The sequence below is a fragment of the Talpa occidentalis genome, unplaced genomic scaffold (assembly GCF_014898055.3).
Source record: "Talpa occidentalis isolate TD23 unplaced genomic scaffold, MPIMG_talOcc4v2.1 talOcc4.5, whole genome shotgun sequence".
Taxonomy (NCBI): Eukaryota; Metazoa; Chordata; class Mammalia; order Eulipotyphla; family Talpidae; genus Talpa; species Talpa occidentalis.
The window spans coordinates 118,271,535-118,292,626 of NW_023604861.1; the positions used below are offsets into that span (position 1 = coordinate 118,271,535).

The following is a 21,092-nucleotide window of genomic DNA, read 5'->3' on the forward strand; positions in this document are numbered from 1 at the left end:
TCAGGGAATGAATTTGCACAGTGGGCGGGAAATCAGAAATTCCTGTTTTTCAGTAGTATCTACAACGTTGTGTTGTTCATCTTTCTTCTCCCCCTACAGGTCTCAAGCAGCTTAAATGGGAGGCTGAACGTGATGACTGGCTACACAACAGAGATGTAAAAAGTATCATCAAGAAAAAGAAAAATTTCAAAAAGAAGGTGAAAACCACTCAGAAAACTAAGAAGCAAAGAAAATGAGCATTTCCTAAATAAGTTAAAGTTCTACTTACTCCTAATTTTTGCTGTTCAGCCATTTTTCTTGATCTTGCTCTCTGAGTCCATACATTCCTGACTGCTCAATGGATTTGTAGTAAACTACAAATAAAAATAACTGTCATTTATAAAATCATGGAAAATTTTTTAAATTAAACTATTGAGAAAAATCAGACCTTTCTTCTCCCTTATTGCTAAACTATACAATGAAAAAGATGACATATATTTCATGTAGAAGCTGTAGCATCTCTACTAATTACTATAATGAGCACTGCTTGTTTGGGTTATAACAGCTACTATGGATAGTATATACTTTTTTTTTTTTAAGATTTATTTATTTATTTATTTATTTATTTATTTATTTATGCAAGCACTGGGTACAGTCAGAAGCATGGGAGGGTGAGAGAATTCACCAGAGCCAGAGTGGAGAGTAGAACAGGCAGACTGACGAAATACACTGCTGAGGGGAGCAGCAGGCACAGCAGGAGAGGTCTGCAGGCCATGTGGGACCCTTGCCAGTGGCCGGGGATCAAACCGCCGCTGGGGAGGCCCTACTTGCTATCTTTTCTAACCCTTGTAGCAGTCCAGTGAGGTGAGCATTATCTCTACTTGATAGAAAAGGAAACAACTCCAAGAAATTGGCAAACCTGAGATCAGTTTTAAGCTGTGTTCTGATCACAGCAGCAGTATCTCATTCCAAAGTCTGCATTTTTAACCAATGGAAGAATTAAGAGTCCAGCCCATTCACTAACTGCTCTTATCTAGATAACTATAGTTTAGAATTTTCTCTACTCTGTGATCTCAAGGAGCTAAAATAGGAGTGAACAGAATTGCTGGAAATTGACATCACAAGTACTACTTAATTTATAGGTTAGCTGAAAAAGTTTTGGATGCTTTCATTTAAGGAAAAACATACCTTCCAAGATGAAGGGAAATTTTTTGCTCATTGTTTGCCTGAAATCTGATGGGGAAAAAGTTAAAATTAGACATTATACAGAGCTAGCCCATTTAGTGCTAGTTTTGGTGTCTATAAAATAAGAATCCTATCTTAGAAATTTGTTAAAGTCCTGGTAACCCAGGAAATACGTATCTTTTTGGATAGGGCCTAAATTGTACTTGGCTTTACATGGAGCCTTACGTGGTTATTTTACAGCTTAAAATTTGGCCTGCAGAAGGACTTTTAAACTGTCTCAATCCAGGGCATCTTCTTCCAGGGAACAAAGGTTGATAAACTGGCATCCCCAAAACAGTAAAAAAAAAAAATTTTTGACCTAATTTTCAGAGTTACTGCTTACATTCTCTTAAGTAGCTTTATAATTTTTTTGTCCTGAAACCTAAGATCGGAATTGTGTTTATGGATGCCGTTTTACTTTGTTATAGAATTAGAACTTATAAGCTATACCCAGTTTTTTAAGTTGATCTCAAACTTTCATTTGCTTTTAAATTCTATTTGGAGGTTTCTTTTATACTTTTAAAGAGTAGAGAATGAATATCCAATAGCATCCTACAATAGCACTTTGAGGAAGACATGACAAGTTTCAAAGATGGCCACCACTCAGGACTACTACTCCGTTTGGGGAAATTGAAGGCAGTGCCTCCTCACTTAAGATTGAGGACTATGCTATAAGATAATCCTCCAGAATGTCAAGGCACTTTCAGTCATAGCCAGTAGCATGGGAAAGGTTTTCAGTGCTCAGTATTGACAGAGAGGAAGGAGTCTATGAGCTTCCAAAAACTAACTTTGGTTGCTTTGGCAATGCAGTCATGCTACTTGATTTCTCTGTCTACCAAACAAGGGTGTGTTGAGCAGGCTGAATTTCCTCCTACCGTACTCCCCAACTAAGCCGGACCAAAACACTTGCTCTATACTCCTCACTAGTAAAACCCATGGGAGTGTGAAATATCTTCCCTAGTCTATAAATTAACCTTTTTTAGGGAGAGTCATTCGTTCTACAATAATACCTAGCTCTCCCCTTGGGTCCATAAAAATGACCAATATATTCACTCTAAACCAATTTGTCTAAAAAAGCCATGTAAAATCTAAATGTATTGGTAAGTTGTACACCCCTCTAGAAACATTTCTAAATTATGATTACCTTGGCTTGTGTTCATCTTATTAAACAAAAAATATGCTCCAAAAACACCAAAAAGTTCTGCTACCAAAACTCCTTTAAAGATCTTCCTTGCCAGTGGTTCCATAGTGCGGGCCATCCTAAGTTTAACAAATAAATGCAAATGAGATTAAACATTCAAACCTAATGTCACAGCTATAAAAAATACTACCATTCCCGGGCCTCCCTGGTGGCGCAGGCGGTTGAGCACAGTGCTGTGAAGCTGTCCGCAGCCACTGCAGTGCCAGTTCAATCCCCACCGGCCTTGGAGCAACCCACTTGGCGAGCAGACCTCTCCTGTTTTGCCCTCTGCTCCCCTCAGCAGTGTATTTCATCAGTCTGCCTGTTCTGTTCCCCACTCTGTCTCTGGTGAATCTTCTCACACTCCTACGCATCTGTCCTGTACCCTGGCTCTTGTATAAAAATAAAAATCTTAAAAAAAAGCACAAAAAATAACTACCATTCCCACCACATGAGTTATTACCTGTATAATAGAACTCCAAAATTACTATATACTCAAGTGTCCCACATTTCTACTTTTCGATCTGTATGCCTAAGGAGCACAATATCCCAAAGATATAATTGGGAAAATAACAGATATAATTCAAGATGGCATTGTAAAAAAATAATTTATGGAACTAAGATTTTAAAATTGCCTAGGAATATAGAATGGGAGATACGACATATCATTTTGTGAATTGAACTAGGAATTAAGATATTATGATCTAGTGGCCACAAATGTGAAAACAAAATCCCTGATTCTGGGGCTACAAAGTTTGAACCATAAACTAATTGGTTCTTGCTCTTGAGGGGCTGCTGGTCTTTATTCTGTTTATCTAAAGTAAAAGTTAAAATGAAAGGACTATTAAGAAAAAAATGATTGGACTCAACTGAATATATAAAATGTGAATGCAAGTTTTTACTCTGCCTCCCTATAACCCCAAAGTTAAGAACACAATGAGATTTTCATCTCAGCATTTTAATACTGTCCTATGTGTCTTTTGTCACTGTTCTCTGTTCTCTGGGACTATACAGTCCCAGGTCTCTGCTTGCTGCCATGCATCTATTCCACTTGCTTTTAACTCCTTTTCACAATGCCTGGAGGTGGGAGTAATTAAATACCTTATTATTTTTTTGTGTGTGTGGAACCCTCACCGGTGGCCAGGGATCGCACTCAACCACTGCGCCACCAGGGAGGCCCTAAATACCTTATTTTTATAAGATTATCCTACTAACATCCTTACCAAGTGTACCATACAACTAAAAAACTTTATCATTCTTACCCCAAAGAAACGAAGCCAAGGAAATTTTAAAAAGAGTTTAAATATAACCAGCATGCAGGTGCACGGGCGGAAAGGGAGGGTGGTTTTGCTCTGTTTACTACAATACTGTATACTACTGACAAAAATGTCATGAGCAGTACAGGGAGCTCTCTTGGGCTATTTTTAATGTTCAAAGGATAAGAATGAAAAACCCTACAACTCAAAACCTTCCAGCAGACAAAACAGTAATCTAAGTATAAACAATTTCTTTTGGTTGAGTGAGGGTGAGGCTAAGGATTCCAACAATTAAGTCCAAATAACATTGTGTAAGAAATCATTTATCTTTAAGACACACACATTTACATTCCATTCCAAGTCCCTCAGCTTTAGGAGAGGTATTTCTTTCTTTTTTTTTTTTTTAAAGATTTATTTATTTATTTATACAAGCACTGGGTACAGTCAGAAGCACGGGAGGGTGAGAGAATTCACCAGAACCAGAGCGGGGAGCAGAGCAGGCAGAAGGACCGAAGTACACTGCTGAGGGGAGCAGCGAGCGGCAGGAGAGGTCTGCACGCCATGTGGGACCCTCCTCCGGTGGCCGGGGAGCAGCCGGGGACCGAACCGGCGCTGCAGAGGCTGCAGGCAGCTTCGCAACCCAGCGCTCAACCGCTGCGCCACCGGGGAGGCCCAGGAGAGGTATTTCTAATGACTGATAAAGCCCAGGTAATAAAGCCCACCAAAGGTGCACCTGTCCACGACAAAGTTAGACTACTAACTGACAAGAGAGCCATACCAGTGGAGGAACGAGATTAGACAAGATTTTGGTGAGGGGTAGAATTTAGATGAAGTAGGGCCTCCCTGGTGGCACATGGGGTTAAGCACTGAACTATGAAGAAATCCACCTCTGCTGCACGAGTTCGATCCCCTGTCGGCCAAGGAGCGGCCCACATGGCGAGGCAGACCTCTCCTGTGGCTCACTGCTCCCCTCAGCAGTGTATTTCAGTCAGTCTGTTCTGTTCCCCACTCTGTCTCTGGTGAATTCTCTCACCCCCCCATCTCTGGCCTGTACCCCAGCTCTTGTATGCACAAATAAATGAATGTTTTTTTAAAAAGCAAGTAGATGAAATGTAACATAACTTAGCCCTCTGATGGGCTCAAAGACAAGCGGGGCTGCGTGTCGTGGGGTTAGCGCCACAAGGGCCGAGAAGCCCACGACTTGGGGTGCACCAGCTTAAGACGAATGTGCAATGTCTTGCCTGAAACCCCTCATCTGTGCACCAACGGGGAATTCTACAGGGCTCAGCATATCTAGCAACAAGATTTCAGGCCGCAGGTCTCCCAGGCCTAGATGCTGGGGAACAAGCGTCCTCCAGCACGTCCCTTGGTTTAACCAGTAAAAGCAGCTTTTCCAGGTGTCCACGGTCAAAGTCAAGCCGCCCGCGAGACCCCTCAGCGCAGCCTCACGCTGGCCACCCACGCCCCTCACCCCCGCGGCGCCCAGCTCCCAGCCAGCCGCCCAGCTCCCGCGTCTCCGGGCCCTCCGGGCCCCCCTAGCTCCCCGAGCCCCCCGAGCCTCGGACCCAGCCACGGCCAACTCGCCCGCGCGGCGCCGGGCCAAGGTCGCCGAGCCCCACGGAAGCGCTCGGGCAGACTGGACACCCGCGGGCCCTCCACATGACCCTGCCCTGGGGCTCTGCGGAAGCACCCCCCCACAAAAAAAACCCGCCCCCAACACAGACTGGACACCCTGGGGGGCCCAAACCCAAGCGCCGAGCCATGCGCCCCACTCACCTGCCACGCTCACCTGCCGAGCGGGCACGCGGGACTGCGCATGCGCAAGGGCGCCCCGCCTCTTCCAACTTTGGCCCCGCCCCGAGCTAATTGCCACCCCAGAGCACTGACAAGGGTCATTTATTTAACCCTTTCAACAACCCTATCTAACAATAACTGTGATTTGGGTTATTGGGTTATATATATAAAATTATAAGGGGTTTTGGGGTTTTTTCCCCATCATCCCTTGAACATAAAAAATAATCTATCTAATTATACAGAGAAGGCAAGAGGTTTGCCTTGCCCACAACCATACAGCTAATAAGAAGCAACACGTGGATTTGAATTCGGGAATACCTGAAAGCCAATGCTAAATCGTTTTTCTACACTCTGCAACTCAAAATACAAGTCTTCAAAAATCAACATTATCTGTCACCTGGGAGCTTGATAGAAATGCAGACTTCGGAATCAGAATTTGAGTTTCAGCAGGATTCCCAGAATATTTGTTTGCCATAGAAATCTGGAAAATGCTTTTTAAACACCCCATACATTATATATCAGGAAATGAGGTGGCATAGAAGGGCGAATAGAAGTTAAATAAAATTAACAATTCTAGTGCAGTCCACTCTTCCTACCAAACAAATTTTCAAGTAAACAACAAAATTATGTCACCACCTATAAAGCCACTCCTTTCCTCAAATGAAAAAGACTTATCCTGTTCCCCAAACCTTTATACTCTTTGCTATGTGATGTTGCTTCATCTTCTATTTAGTTACAATTCCATTTTAATAATCCACTAACCTAGTCTATTTTAATAAATTAACTATCATCAGCAAATCTCAAAGTAAATAGAAACACAATTAAAAGAAGTTCATAAATACACACAAAACAAAGTAAGGAAGAAAATATACATTGTTTTTCTGGTGCTTTATTACACAACTGGTCATGGAACCATAGCTGGTGTTGATAACTTCCTTATTCATCTTTCCCTTTGCCCTCAGAACTCTCAGCAGCTAGTAGAGTGATATAAACCTTCAGTCTTATAGAATGTGAGCCCTTAACTGTCTTGGCAGTGTTGGAAAGCTATAGGTTTGCATTCACATTTATCACTGAACACAGAATTTCTAGTAGGAACCCCTAAACCCTCTGGATTGAAGGCATACTTGTCCCTAACTCCATCGGGCAGCTGCAACATTATCTCCCCTTCATGATTATCAATCAGGACAGCCAGTTTGGTACCTACCCTCTTTATTTTCTTGAAGGCTTTATGCCATGATGAACCTGCAATACCCAGTTTCAAGTTTCAAGTTCTTACTGAACAAATTAGAAGTCCCCCAGCACAGAGTCCAATGTCATAGGAGCAGGGAGCATTTATTTTGAAAGGGTGTGAGGTTTAATTATAGGAGACACCACTTTTGCTTCTGCGTTTATGTATTCTAACCACCGAAGACACAGAAACTGGTTTAGAACATATACTGCATCTGGATAGCACTTGCCAGATTTTGTCTCCTGACACCTTCCTCTAAGGCTAGCTGCTTTGGGGTGATGAGGTTCATGATAAAACCACTGAATCCCACGGCAGTTAGTGTACTTCATCACTTCTTCTGTAGAGTGGGTTTCTTAGTGAGGAAGACCATGATGGTGAATAAGGTATTCAGAAAGTACAATAATGGTGCTGTCATATGTATTACAGGAAGGAAAGGGAAATCCATTTTTGGAGTCGGTATTTACTCCCCAGAGGACAAGCCTGCCTACTCCAGGACCAAGGGCTCCTATGTAGCCAACCTGCCACCAAAAGCAAGCTGATCGCCTTCTACACTGGGGCTCACAGTTGGTCTCTGCCAGTGGCATGGTGGGTATTCAGCAGTCAGAGTGGCCTTGAAAAGATGTCTGTGTTGATGAACTCACTCATACCATCTATTCCTGCTGCCACAGCCTGTTCACTCATTTGAACAAGCACTGAAGGAGCTGGGAGAGAGGCTGAGAATGACAGCACAGAAGTTTTCTTGCCCACCTGCTTCTCAAAAACCACCTGAGAAGTGGGTGCCTTTGGTCAATGTTCGCAAGGGAACCCAATATGCTCATATTCTGTGACCACCTGCTTTCCCCCTTCTATCACCAAACTTCTATCTTGTTCTTTCTAAATCTCTCAATATCCAGCTAAATCGCTATCATGGGTCTGTTGCTACTCCTGGTTTTCTCTCTGATCAAATGATAACTAAGTTCCTTCCGTTGGAAGAATTTCCTTCCTTCTACTATCCCTTCAGGCCAGAGAGGCTGCTGGACTGTATCAGTCCACTCCAGAGCTGAACAAACTGTTTAAAGTGATTCCAGCATGAGAAGCCTGCACACTGAGTGCAAAGCCTAATTTCCCTTCCTTATCTCATGTCACCTTTAGAATCATTTCCATGTGGTTTTCCTGAGTGTTCATAAAAATTAGTGAACTCATGTAGTTCTTTTATTGTATAAGATATTGCCTCTGGATCAGATTTTTTTCTGTGCCCTCTTTAGGTATCCCAGAAACTGATTCTAGTTCCAGGAGTGAAGGAATGAGGTAGAGATGGGGCATTTGGAGAATCAGTACCTCTTCGCAAGGTAACTACTTTGAGATCTTCATGGCTGTGTCAATCTCATCAAGCAAGGACAGAACTGTGGAGATTCAGCAGAATTAGGGAGGGCAGTGGAACTCTGATTCATTCAAACCCACCCAAATTCCTAAGGCCTCATTCTTTCCACGTCAGTGCCCTCTATGCTCATAGAAGAGATCAGCCAAGACTGCAAATTAAATTTATAATGGAAAGTTCCACCTATAGCATCAGACTCTGCACCTGATTTCTGCAATATTAGCTCTGAGGTTACATGAAATAAGAGGTTCTTTGGAGGCAAACATAAAAGGTTGTGTCCATTGACTATACCTGAGTTTCTGTTTTCTTCTTTAAACTCTCTTTTGAAGTTCAGGGGCCTCAAAAATCAGGAAATGTGTCACTGTTACAGCTATTTGTTGACCTCAAATAAAAAAATAAGCTGTTATTCCAACAAAATGAGTTATTTAGAAACAACAAAAAGGCAGTTTGGTATGGACAGTCTCATGGCCAGACTCACATGTGCTCCCTCTTGATCCAAGGCCAGCATCTGCTTATATATCCTCTAGAGGGCCTGGTAAGTGAAGATCCCTCCTTCCTCCCACTGAGACAGAGAAGTAATATCACTTCCCACCAGAGGTGCAAGGCATGTTGGATCCTGCAGACGTCTGATTGTGCATTTATGGGAAATCTCTTCTAGCCTCCCAATCTCATTTAAATAGGGTTTCTGTATTTAATGCTTACTTGTTGCTGTGGTAGCCACCCATACCCACAAAATTGGTTTGTAGACTCCTGCAAATGCCTGTCCCTGTTGGAGCTTTTTGCCACCCAGAAATGCCACCGAACAGAACAATGATTTCTGCTTCTTGTTTACTTTTCATTCCTTCCACCAATAATTCACATTTGAGACACTTAAATCATTTCCAGGACCTGAACTATAAGGAAAATACAGCTTTTAGCCAGGAGAGTCTGTCATGGGGGAAGGAGGTGGTATAGAAAAGAAGCGGGAATGGCCAATATTTAATGCATACTTGAGGTACATCTTGGAACCACCTCCTTCCCTCATCCTAGCTAAGCAGTTGAGGATACAGACTCTGAGTTCTAATTCCAACTCCCCTCTACAAGCTGTTACTTTTCCATGGCCCCTCGGTTTTCTAATCTGTTCAATGGACACAGTAATGGCACTTACCCTGTAGTGCTGTTGCGAGGTAAGGCCTCAGCACCTCCTCAAACACTGTGTCGTGAGCCTGTAGTTACTCTGGAAATGTGCCATAGTCCTTTCGTGGAGTAGGATTTCTTATAAAGCAAGTAAGGAACAACCCAGGGGACGAGGAATCTAGAGGAAAACAGGTATGGCCTATGACTTGGCCAACGGGTGGGAAATAGGTGGTGGACTTCTAGTAAATTCCACGAGGTTCTGCAGGGAGCAGGTGGCTCTCCTCATGCTAGACTGGCAGGACCTTGGTGCTGACTGGCTAACGTGAGTCAGAATGGATTGAAAGATGATGCCTCCAGGCCTCTTCATAAAAGCGAAGCGGAAGCAGTGTGGAAAGGGCCAGAAGGGTTTGGCCTGGCCAGGAACGGCGTCTTTTTTGGCCACTCAGCTGGGGCAGAAGTTCATATCCTGTAAAACGGAGCCAATACCGTCCACGCTGCCAGCCCCTCTCCCGAGCGCCCGCATGGTGGAGGAACGCCGTCCTGGCGCCCGGGTCCTCGCCAGGAGATCCTGGCACTCTGCGGACGCGTGGAGACGCCCGCGTTTCCCCATCCTTCGGGGGACACGTCCCCGCACGGGGGCCGGCAGCAGCCCCGGGGGCAGGGGTGGGTCCGCGCGGGTCCGCGCGCGCCGGGCGACGCAGCGCCTCGCGGGGAGCCGGGCGGGCCGGGGGCGCCTCCCGCCGGACTTTGTTTCCGCGCGAGCCAGGGGAGCGCGCGGGCGCGTGCGGGAGGCGGCGACCGGGGCCGCAGCCGGAGGCGGAGTCTGCGGGGAAAGCGAAACCGAGACCAGCCAGCCCCGGGCTCGCGGCGGAGCAGCAGCTGGTGAGAGCCGGGGCGCGGGGCAGCGGGGCGCGGGGGGCAGCGGGGCGCGGGGGGCAGGGGTGAGCGGGAAAGCCGGGCGCGGGGGAGCGCGGGGGTGCGGGGCAGCGGGGCGCGGGGGGCAGGGGTGAGCGGGAAAGCCGGGAGCGGGGGGGTGCGGGGCAGCGGGGCGCCGGGGGCAGCGGGGCGCGGGGGAGCGCGGAGGGTGCGGGGCAGCGGCGCGCGGGGGAGCGCAGGGGGGAAGGGGTGAGCGGGAAAGCCGGGCGCGGGGGGCGGTGCGGGGGGCGGTGCGGGGGGCGGTGCGGGCGCGGCGGGACGGACGCGGGAGGACCCAAGGCGCGCGCCCGCCGTGCGCCCCCAGCCCGGCCCGGAGTCTGCTGCGCCCCGGAGCCGGGGCCTGGCCGCGCCGGGCGCGCTGTCCCTGGCCTGGCGTGGGGCTGGGGAGGGTCGTGCCGCGCGGGAGAACTGAGCGCCATTTTCCCTCCCCGCAAAGAATTTTTACCAGAGCAAGTAAGGAACAACCCAGGGGACGAGGAATCTAGTGGAAAACAGGTATGTCCGGTGACTTGGCCAACAGGTGGGAAATGTGGGGCTGAAATACCCAAAGAGGGGCTGAAAGCGCTCTGACTGGAAACCCCTCGCCTGGAGGGTTGCAGAAGTTGCCCTGCTGCCCGGCGTTGCCGCTCCCAGACGCCCTGCCTCATTTCCCGCCTCCCCCTTGTTCCACACGGGGACAGCCGAGTTCTGCTCCTTCAACTCTGAACAGAAACTCCGTTTCTCGAAAGAGTCCCGTAGACGTTTATGGCTCCATAGGCACGTCCTCTTGCTCTCCCCGACCACACTGGCCTCATTACTGTTTTTAGGGCCCAGCCAAGCTCACACCTGCCTCAGGGCCTTTGCACTCTCTCTTTCTTCTTCCTGGAAAGCTCTTCCCCCAGCACCTGTGTGGACAAGTGGCTAACTTTACTTAGCACTTCTGCCATTCTCACGTTATCAGGGTGCATGTGAAAGAGCCCCTTCCCTTTCCCTTAGCTGTCCCCCGTACTTTATTTTAGTTTTCAGGACAGTGCAGTGACACTTTTATAGGTTTGTCGGCGTTCCTCTGCTAGTAAGTTCACAAGAACAGTTGAAATAACGCTGGCATCTGGTGCACAGTAGGTGCTCATTAAATATTTGTTAAATGAATAGTAATGCTTAAATTCTCTTTTGAATTTCAAAATTATGAGGCTATTTGTAGCCAAGGTAGAGTGGCAGGTGCTATGAGGGGATACTAACTGTCCCTTTGTAACAGGGTGGTCCCCAGGAAAGGGGGAGGTTCCCTGCCCCACCCTCCCTTGTCAAAGAAAGCTGTGATTGTTACAGAAGAGTGGGAATTGCCTGGTAGAGAGAGGGTGCTGATACTGTAGTTTGAGCAGAGTGGAAAGCATGCATTGAGTCACTGAGGCAAGGGAGATCTGGAAATATTTTGGTATTTGAAAGGTTCCGCGCGAGAAAGAAAAGGAGAGCCAGGCTACATTTCTCAAAGGGAGGGAAAGTTTATTGCGCCCCGGGCGGACCTCACAGACCCAAGGCGGGGGTCAGTGGAGTCGCGCACGTTGTTAGGGGGAAGCAGGGTTTTATAGGGTGAGGAGAGGTCAGGTGGGTAGTTGGGCTCATGGGGCAGGAAAAGTTTGTAGGGCAGGTAGAGGTTCTTTGTCTGAGATGAGACTCATAGGGGGAGGGGGGAAGCTCATTGTCTGAGTCCTCCAGGCAGGTATCCGCATTCCTGCCCCCCAGGTGGGCTTCCTGGTAGGCTTTTGCATTCTGGCCTGCTGCATGGACCTTTCAGTATTCACTTATTACCAGTCCCCTGTTGTAAACCTGGTATCTTCCCATTGATAGCTGGCGGCCCTTTTGGAAGACAGTCAATTAAATAAGCAGTTGCATTAAAGGGGAGAGGGTTGTGATAGAGCACTTAGCCATGACCTCTTGTAGGGTATCTAGAAAGTGCCCTGTCAGCTGAGATCTCTAGGAAATAGGAGATGACCAGGGACACACTACAGGAGGGGTAGAATCAAAAACATTTCAGTAGGGAGCATGTTGGACAAGAAGCAGCTGGGAGTCAGGAAAGAATAGTTAGAGGATCATCTTGGTGTAGGTGGACTTTATAATGGAAAACATAGAGGCAGTTACCAAGGGGGTGAGTGCAATTAGAGTAGACACTTCTGGACACTGAGCCTTGGGACACAACAATATTGAGAAGAAAGAAAGGTGAAAAGGAACCAGAAAAGGACAAGAAAGAACAGCTTCTGAGAAAGGAAAACCAGGAGAGTGTGGTGTCTTAGTAGTCCAAGCTAAGAAAGGGACAGAGGGAGAGAGTCTCAGTCCTGGACCAGATTTGTTTTCTCTTTCCCAGCCCACGTCCTCTCCTGCATTCTTGCTCCACCAGACCCTCCATCAGGCCAAGAAGCTTCCTAGCTTGATCACCTTCTTTGTATTTATTGGAGTGGGAGGCACTGGAGCAGTGCTGTATGTCATGCATCCTCTTTGTTCAATCCATCTGCTTTGTCAATTGGAACAGAAAAACCCAGAGCCCCGGACTCAATGAGCAATACAAGTTCTAATCAGTGACTATAGGTGACTGCAAACTGAGGAAAGAAGATCCAGACTTCTAACTGAAATATTTCACTATAAAGCTGCTTAAAATGAAGGTCTTCCAGAAGCCACCTGCAGTTTTTCACTTGATCAGGAAATACCCTCTCTCTAAATGCATAGAATCCTGTTAGTATATTGTGTTGGGATTTACACTTATTAATAAGTATCTGAATTTTTAAAAATAAGGGACAAAAGGGGAAAGGGAATGAGCAGCCATGTCCAATGAGAATTCTAAGTCAAGTGACAAGGACTGAGAACTGACTGCTAGATTTAGAAATGGGGAAGTCAAAGAAACTAACAAGAATTTTGGTCTGGTTGGGGGAGGGTTGGGGGGGTGAGGGGGATATAAGACTGGATTGATACTTTTTAGAGATTACAATGTAGCTATTACTTTTTCAATGGAAAATACAAATTTTGGTGAGAAGGTGGAAAAATGAGAACCCTTATGCTTTGCTGGTGGGAATGTAAAAATGGTGCATGCAAACACTTTGGAAACAGTTTAGCAATTCCTCAAAAAGTTAAACATGGATTACCATATGAGTCAGCAATACCACTTCTAGGTATATTCCCAGTAGATTTGAAAGTAGGGACTTGAATAGATATTTGTGTACCCATGTTCACAGCAGTATTACTTATAATATCCAAAAAAGTTGAAGTAATCCAAGTGTTCCTCTGCAGATGAATGAATGTAAATATTAATTAACCTTTAGAGGAAGGAAATTCTGGCACATCCCACAACATGGATGATCCTTGAAGACAGCAGGTTAAGTGAAATATCAGGCACAGGAGGGCAGATCTCATATGATTCCACTTAGATGAGGTACCTAGGTTTGGCCAATTTATGGAAAATATTAGCGTTTACCAGGGACTGATGGGAAGAAATGGGAAGTTGTTATTTAGTGGGTATAGACTTCCTCTTCGGGAAGATGGAGAGAGTTCTAGATATGAATGGTCAGAACATTGCCCAAGATTGTGAATGTGCTCATTGTCCCTGAACTGTACACTTAAAATTAGTGAAAAGGTGAAATTTCATGTTATGGACATTTTATCACAATGAAAAAAATGTCCAAAAGAATCATGTGTGCCAGGTTGAGAAGTGATGTGGTGGCTGTGAGGTTCTTACAGCAGTGTAAGAATGGGATAGTGAGGTCTGCAGCAGGGTAGTTTTATACTTTGGGTTCTTATATTTAGATCCTCCAGCCTTTAGATTTTGTTTATAATTTAAATCATTGGCCCTTTGCCATATCATTCTGGGAGAGGAAGACCATCCTTTGCAGTCAGACTGTTGACGTTCCAGAAAAAGTTGATCTTTCTCTAGAGGTTCTCACAGTTAATGTAAGAGACACCCTGTAGAGGGACTTCAGTCACACCGATGTACAACTCAGTTTCCTTGTAAAAGAAAAGAAGAGGCTCTGGGTTAACAAATGGAAGGGAAATAGAAAGGATCTGGTTACTGTTCCGCACTGTCTGTAGTCATGAACAGAAGATGATCCAGGGTGTCACACTGGGCTTCTGTTTCAAGATGGGTCTGTGAGCCCATCCCCATCAGCATCATTATTGAGGGGAATGGGTTGCTTGTTAAAATGCAAAATTAGGGCCTCCCTGGTGGCTTAGGGAGATGGCTCTCCTGAGGCAAAGTGCTGGAGTTCTATCCCTGGTTAGGGTGCTAAGCCACATGGTGCAGCAGACCTCTCCTGTTTCTCCTACTGCTCCCCTCAGCAGTGTATTTCAGTTTTTTTCTACTCCCCACTCTGTCTCTGGTGAATCCTCTCAAACCCCTGCATCTCTGGCCACACCCCAGTTCTTGTATGCATAAATAAAAAAAATAAAAATCTTACAATAAGGGAATAATTCTTAAAAAAAAATCCAAAATTAATTGGGTGAAAAATATATCTGAAGGGTTTGGATGAGGCCCGGCATTGCTCATTCAAGTCCAGAAAAATGAGTTAATTCTAGAAGGAAATGACATTGAACTTGTAACAAATTTAGCTGTTTTGATTAAGCAAGCCCCAGGTTTAAAATAGGATATCAGGAGATATTTGGATGGTATTTATGTTTCTGAAAAAGGAACAGTTCAATTGGCTGATGAATGAGATCTAAGTTGTCCAACAACAGAAACAGCAAGCTAATGGATGATTCCACAGACTTATCTGTGGTATCTTTAGGCTGCAATGAAAACCGCTTTTGATTATGGGGGAAAATCATTGCTACTCTCTTGGTCCAGTGAGATCTGTATACTGGGGCTGTGATTTTTACCTGCTGGGTGAATTGTCCTAAAATTGACATCTGCAAATTTCTTAGTGGAGGATTTGAAGGATTTTTATAGGAAAGCTATTCCTATAGAGCTAAATCCTTCATGATTTCATAAACTTTATTTTATACATATACTAAGAAGCCTTTTTCTTCTCAGCATAATTCTAACTCTGCTTCTGCAGCCCTTTTACCTTCTCAGCAGAAGGATAAACTTGTACTTGATACTCAGTGGAAGCAGAAGGTAGAATTTAAAGAGAAGAACTCTATTCCTTTTTAGAGGAATATTCCTCTAAATTGGAACTCTATTCCAATTAAGTTTTGAAAGTAGACCATTTTGGAGATACTAGCTTTATTGGGAAGTCCATGAGTGAGAAAGAAGGATTTTCTAAAAAAGTTTTCTCTGCATTTATGTAGATGTTTAAAACAAGGATGTCAGGAAATATTTGATATCTTACCATTTTGCCTCCTAAACTGGATTGGGAAATATGTTCTGTGAGTGTCACTTCTTTCAAACATCTTTTATAGATTAGTGGAAGAAATGGCCAATAGTACTCCAGGTTTATACATAGCAGAACTTAATACATATCGTCAGAGGAAAAAAGTAAAAATTGAGTATCTTGAACTGTCAAAGACAGGACCTCCACATGACACAAGGTGAGTTGCTGTAAAAAACAAGGATATATCCCCATAAAATATAAACTGGGAAAATGGCAACTCTGGCACATTTTTAAAAATCGGTACTTTTTGCCCTAGAGCAGAGTTGCCACAGAGTTCTGTGAGATTCTACTTGGCATAAAGTGGTAACTTCAGAGGGCTCTAGAGAGAAACAGGGGTATAAGTCCTTCCTTCTTTCAAGATAATGTGCAATTTTGCTGTTTGGGGGTGACTGCTTAAATTCTATTTTGAAAATAAGTTAAAACATTCAAAGGTGGTCATAGAAGGCAATGGTGATGGGAGTACTTGCGTATGTTTTATAATATTTTATAAATATTTTCTTTGTAATCAGGTTTCAATTTCAAGTTACTATAAATGATAGAAAATTTCCAGCAGCAATCGGTAAATCAAAGCAGGAAGCAAAAAATGCTGCAGCCAAACTTGCACTTGAGAGTCTTAATGGTGAAAATAAGGTAATTGACTTTTCTTCCCCTACTTAAAGGGAGGTCACAAATGTTTTATATTTTTCTTTGTGAGAAAATACCCATTTACAGAATAAGGCTGTTTGCAGGTTTCTTTACATTCAGAAGTTTAGTTCATTCTTTTGTACTGTATCCATTTCTGTAGAACCCTGAGTGAGAGGTACACCAAGGAAAGAGTGAGCAAAGCTGGGCATACCTAGTTGGAGTGTCAAAGTTGTGATAAACTCTAAAATTAAACAAATGTCAAAAGGAAGCAGTGAGAAATGAGCTGGCAGGTTCTGCCAGGAGTCCCTCCACGTAACTGAGGGAGTGGAGTGGGAGAGAACAAAAGGATGATGGTGATTGTGAGAATGATGTATAAAGAGGGCTGATGATGAAGAACCAGCACACGTATAATTGGTATCTGTGAAGCTGAAAACAGAAGAAAGGTACAGAAAAACTATCTGAAGAGAGTCCTCTAGAAAATGTTCTTGAAATAAAGAACTGGCTACAGATTAAAACAACTCAGTAGATCCAGAAAAATACAAAACTGTCAAGAACAATTTTATTGCTTGTGAAAATACTGAACTCTAAGCAAGAAGAGTCATGCAATAGAAGAAGGAAATTATATAAAATGTGAAAAGAAAAAAATGGCTGTACCTAACAGTGGAGCAATGGCTATAAATTGAGACAAGAAGTCATTTATTATGGTACAGAAGAGGAGCATTCTAGGATATTGAAAATTAGCTTTCCTGAATAAATCTTACTGGAAGATGTTAACTTTTTTGCGAAAATAGAAGAGCAATTAAGGCAAAGCCACAAACTCATAAATATTAATGAACCAGAAAACCAAGTCAAGAAGTTAGGGAAAAAATAGAATATCTTCCCCTCCCCCATCAAAAGGAAAATAGTAATAAGAGCAGAAATTATTGTAAAAGAAAACAAATAGGGCCTCCCTGGTGGCACAAGGGGTTAAGCACCACACTATGAAGTAGTCCACAGCCTCTGCAGCATGAGTTCAATCCCCAGCCAGCCAGGGAGCAACCCACATGGTGCAGCAGACCTCTCCTGACTCGCCCGCTGCTCCCCTTGGCAGTATATCTTCCTGTTCTGTTCCCCACTCTGTCTCTGGTGAATCCTCTCACCTCCCGCATCTCTGGCCTGTACCCTAGCTCTTGAATGCATAAATAAATAAATCTTTAAAAAAAAAAATAAAAGCCAAAAGGTAGTTCTTTGACAAGATTGACAAAGTAGGAAAACTTTGAACAATATTTTGTCAGATTAAAATTTTAAAAAGTAAGATGGGGCCTCCCCAGTGGCGCAGCGGTTGAGCGCTGGGTTGCGAAGCTGCCCGCAGCCTCTGCAGCACCGGTTCAATCCCCGACTGCTCCCCCAGCCACCAGAGGAGGGTCCCACATGGCGCGCAGACCTCTCCTGCTGCCTGCTGCTCCCCTCAGCAGTGTACTTCATCAGTCTGCCTGCTCTGCTCCCCGCTCTGGCTCTGGTGAATTCTCTCACACTCCCACGCTTCTGACTGTACCCAGTGCTTGTATAAATAAATAAATCTTTAAAAAAAAAAAAAGTAAGATGATAATATAAGTGATACTATTTTATTTACCTTTCCAGTAAGATATGTTTCTAGAGACAGCTTTTCTTCAATACTTGTTGAGTTTTTTGAGATTGACAAAGGGTATAGCAAGCTAGAAAGTGTACAATAATGTGCATGGATAAACAATAAAATTAACTACTTTTTTTTTTAATTTTCCTTTTTTTTTTTTTAAGATTTATTTGTTTATTTATACAAGCACTGGGTATAGTCAGAAACGCGGGAGGGTGAGAGAATTCACCAGAGCCAGAGCGGGAAGCAGAGCAGGCAGAAGGACCGAAGTACACTGCTGAGGGGAGCAGCGGGTGGCAGGAGAGGTCTGCGCGCCATGCGGGACCCTCCTCCAGTGGCCGGGGAGCAGCTGGGGATCGAACCTGCGCCGCAGAGGCTGTGGGCAGCTTCGCAACCCAGCGCTCAACCGCTGCAGCACCGGGGAGGCCCTTAAGTACTTTTTTTTAATGGAACTATATAAAAGAGGGAAATGGGTGGTTCCTACTGTTAAAATTTACTTTGTAGAGTTTTTCTAGTGGAAAAAGTTATATACTTACACTTTTACTTAAGGTGATGTAGTAGGGAAACACATAAAATCTAAATTCTTTCCAACTGCTCATTTAATAACTTCACTAAACAAAATAAAATCGTTAAATCTTTGTTTTTACATATAATAAACAAGCTTTTTTTTTCCCTTTGTAGACAGTGACGACGACGACGACAAATACCTCAACAGGATTATCTCAGAATTATATAGGCCTTATTAATCACAGTGCCCAGAAAAAACACCTACCTATAAATTATGAATATTTTGAATTGAAGGACTCTGAGAACAACAGGTAAATTAGCTTTTCCCTCTGCTGTATCTAAGCAATTGAGTGGGTTTATTCCCAAGTCTAATTTTCCAGAACTGTTTGTCCTCTTTTGTACATTTTGCATGAAAGGTTTATGTGACTTACAAGCAATTGGACATCTTTGTAATTAAAATATTAAAATGCTTGGGCCTCCCTGGTTGCACAACGGTTGAGCACTGGGTTGCGAAGCTGCCCACAGGCTCTGTAGCGCCAGTTCGATCCCCAGCCGCTGGGCGAGGGTCCCATATGGCGCGCAGACCTCTCCTGCTGCGTCCGCTGTTTCCCTCAGCAGTGTATTTCGTCAGTCTGCCTGTTCTGCTCCCCGCTCTGTCTCTGGTAAATTCTCTCACCCTCCCGCGCTTCTGACTGTACCCAGTGCTTGTATAAATAAATAAATAAATCTTTAAAAAATATATTAAAATGCTTAATTGCTGAAGATTTGAGATCCATATGCCATAATTTATCAAATCTGGGTAATCCTTTTTTTCTGAGGTGTATCTGGATTGTTTATGCTGCAGGAAACCTGAAAGAGGATGGGGTACCTCCTGCTCAAGGAATGTGGAGCTCTTCCCACCTCTCAGTTCCTTGGGCTGTTTGTCCATGAGTTTACCCTTCAAATTTAAAAGCTGTCACTCTCCAGACAAATACCATGTATTGGAAGGAATGGGGGGTATTCACCTTAGAATGTGAGGGATCCATATGATGAAGGGGACAGACTAGGGCTTCAGAGTTACTGCAAACATCATCCTTGAGCTGAGAGGTTGGAAGTGAGAATAAAGAATGGATCAGAACTGGGAAAAGCAAAAAGCAAATGAACATGAGTGAGATTGTTTCCCAGCCACAACCCACCGGATAAATGAGGGAAAAAGAAGAAAGACAAAATGGCAAATAGTCCAGGCAACCTCTTAGATTTCTGACCTCTAAATTGATTTGGCTATTTACTTTTGCTTTTTATTCTTATGGCTTTTAGGCCAGAGCCAGCAAGAGAAAAATTTGATGGTATTCATTAGAATGAAATAGTCAAAAGTGAACTCTGTATGTCAATTAAGAGGCTATTTCATTTTTCCATAGCTCACCTCTTGGTTCCTTTAAATTAAGCACACTGACATTAAAAACCAATGAGAGAGATGTCTGCTTAGGGGTTATCTGAGAAATATAGGAGCAATAGAAGTAAGCCTTAGAAAAGGGGAGATCTCTGCATCCCTCAAGCAGGGGCTTAAGGTCTCCTGCAGACTAATGATCTGGTCTCTCAGCTCTGCTCCCTAATTCTCCCTTCAGGTCTAAGGGAATGATTCACCTTGTTTACATGTTTTTCCCCTCCATGGCAAATAATAGTAGAATGACTTGTAACAATACGTTGTAACTTCATGGAATGGCCATGTCTGATGCTTTGCTACCATCCATTTAGTTTTTATATAATTGTCCAAGTATCCTTGTCTACTCATAAATGTCCTTTTTTTTTTTATTTTTTAAAGATTTATTTATTTATTTATTTATACAAGCACTGGGTTCAGTCAGAAGCACAGGAGGGTGAGAGAATTCACCAGAGCCAGAGTAGGGAACAGAGCAGGCAGGCTGATGAAGTACACTGCTGAGGGGAGCAGCGGGCAGCAGGAGAGGTCTGTCACACCATGTGGGACCCTCGCTGGCGGCCGGGGATTGAACCGGCGCTGCAGAGGCTGCGGGCAGCTTCGCAGCCCAGCGCTCAACCGCTGCGCCACCAGGGGAGGCCTTCATAAATGTCCTTTTATCTAAAATGGAGAGTGTGCATTTTGCAATGGGAGAGTTTACTTTTGGTTTCGTGCACATCAGCAAGGTACAGAAAATGCTGAATTAAAGCAAAACCTGTTTTGTCCACTCCCTACAAAATACTGTAAACCCATTGTTTTTCCTGCAGAAGACTCATTTTCTCTATTGACTTTTTCTTTCACATTGGAGTATCATTGAAAAAGCCACCAAATCTCTCTCTTCCTTTTCTGCCTCTAATCTTTTGACCTTTGGGGGAATTTTTAAAAATCCATACTTAGTGCCTTTGGGTAGGGTCTTTCAGTGCAGCAACAAAGAGTTGAAAATCACCTAAAAAATGCAAGCTGAGACTTCAGCCACTTCTGGCCATTCTGGTAAATTGGTCTGCCATTTTATTGAAGATTTGAATTATACAAAATACGAAATTTAAGTATATTTATTATTTAATGTTACATGAAGACCTTTGTTATGTATTTTTTCATAAGTTAGATTAAATATTTTTTGGTATTTGGCTAAGTCCTATATCATTTCTCTTAGATTTCATTGTAGATGGAAAATTGGACAGAAAGAATACCCTATTGCTTCAAGTGCTACTAAACAGGATGCAAAACATTTGGCTGCTAAATATGCATATATGCAGATGAGATCTGAAGAGACCCCAGTGGTATGTATTGCCTTTGTTTTGAAGAAGAATTGCATCATAACATTATATACATTTCACATGTGTGTCAGTGTAAATCAACATATATGCTACATATATATTCACCCTGCATATATATTCACTATATATATGGTGCATATATATTCACCTTTAAAAGTCCAAATCTGGGCCTCCCCGGTGGCGCAGCGGTTGAGCGCTGGGTTGCGAAGCTGCCCACAG

At 43.9% G+C, this 21,092-nt stretch overlaps 3 protein-coding genes across 7 annotated transcripts in view; 2 read left to right on the plus strand and 1 right to left on the minus strand.

Annotated features, from left to right (window-relative positions):
- CEBPZ (CCAAT enhancer binding protein zeta) overlaps positions 1-366 on the plus strand; it is a 21,137-nt gene extending 20,771 nt beyond the window's left edge. For all 3 annotated transcript variants that reach the window (XM_037528221.2, XM_054701206.1, XM_054701205.1), the window contains one exon: positions 100-366. In XM_037528221.2, coding sequence (XP_037384118.1) covers positions 100-236 — 137 coding nt within the window. In that variant the 3' untranslated portion in view covers positions 237-366. The remainder of the gene's footprint in view (positions 1-99) is intronic.
- CEBPZOS (CEBPZ opposite strand) overlaps positions 1-9,648 on the minus strand; it is a 10,607-nt gene extending 959 nt beyond the window's left edge. The window contains exons 1-5 of one of the 3 annotated variants that reach the window (XM_054701207.1): positions 9,166-9,648; positions 8,310-8,400; positions 2,348-2,463; positions 1,168-1,212; positions 269-353 (exon numbers count right to left, since the gene is read on the minus strand). In XM_054701207.1, the coding sequence (XP_054557182.1) occupies positions 271-353; positions 1,168-1,212; positions 2,348-2,462 (243 nt within the window). In that variant the 5' untranslated portion in view covers position 2,463; positions 8,310-8,400; positions 9,166-9,648 and the 3' untranslated portion in view covers positions 269-270. Of the gene's footprint in view, positions 1-249; positions 354-1,167; positions 1,213-2,347; positions 2,464-5,415; positions 5,445-8,309; positions 8,401-9,165 lie in introns of those variants that run through there. The other 2 variants (XM_037528219.2, XM_037528220.1) reach the window with 2 other exon arrangements.
- Positions 9,649-9,930: 282 nt separating this feature from the next.
- EIF2AK2 (eukaryotic translation initiation factor 2 alpha kinase 2) overlaps positions 9,931-21,092 on the plus strand; it is a 35,531-nt gene continuing 24,369 nt past the window's right edge. The window contains exons 1-6 of the mRNA XM_037528223.2: positions 9,931-10,016; positions 10,507-10,565; positions 15,426-15,554; positions 15,907-16,027; positions 18,315-18,451; positions 20,750-20,876. Of these exons, the coding sequence (XP_037384120.1) occupies positions 15,439-15,554; positions 15,907-16,027; positions 18,315-18,451; positions 20,750-20,876 (501 nt within the window). The 5' untranslated portion in view covers positions 9,931-10,016; positions 10,507-10,565; positions 15,426-15,438. The remainder of the gene's footprint in view (positions 10,017-10,506; positions 10,566-15,425; positions 15,555-15,906; positions 16,028-18,314; positions 18,452-20,749; positions 20,877-21,092) is intronic.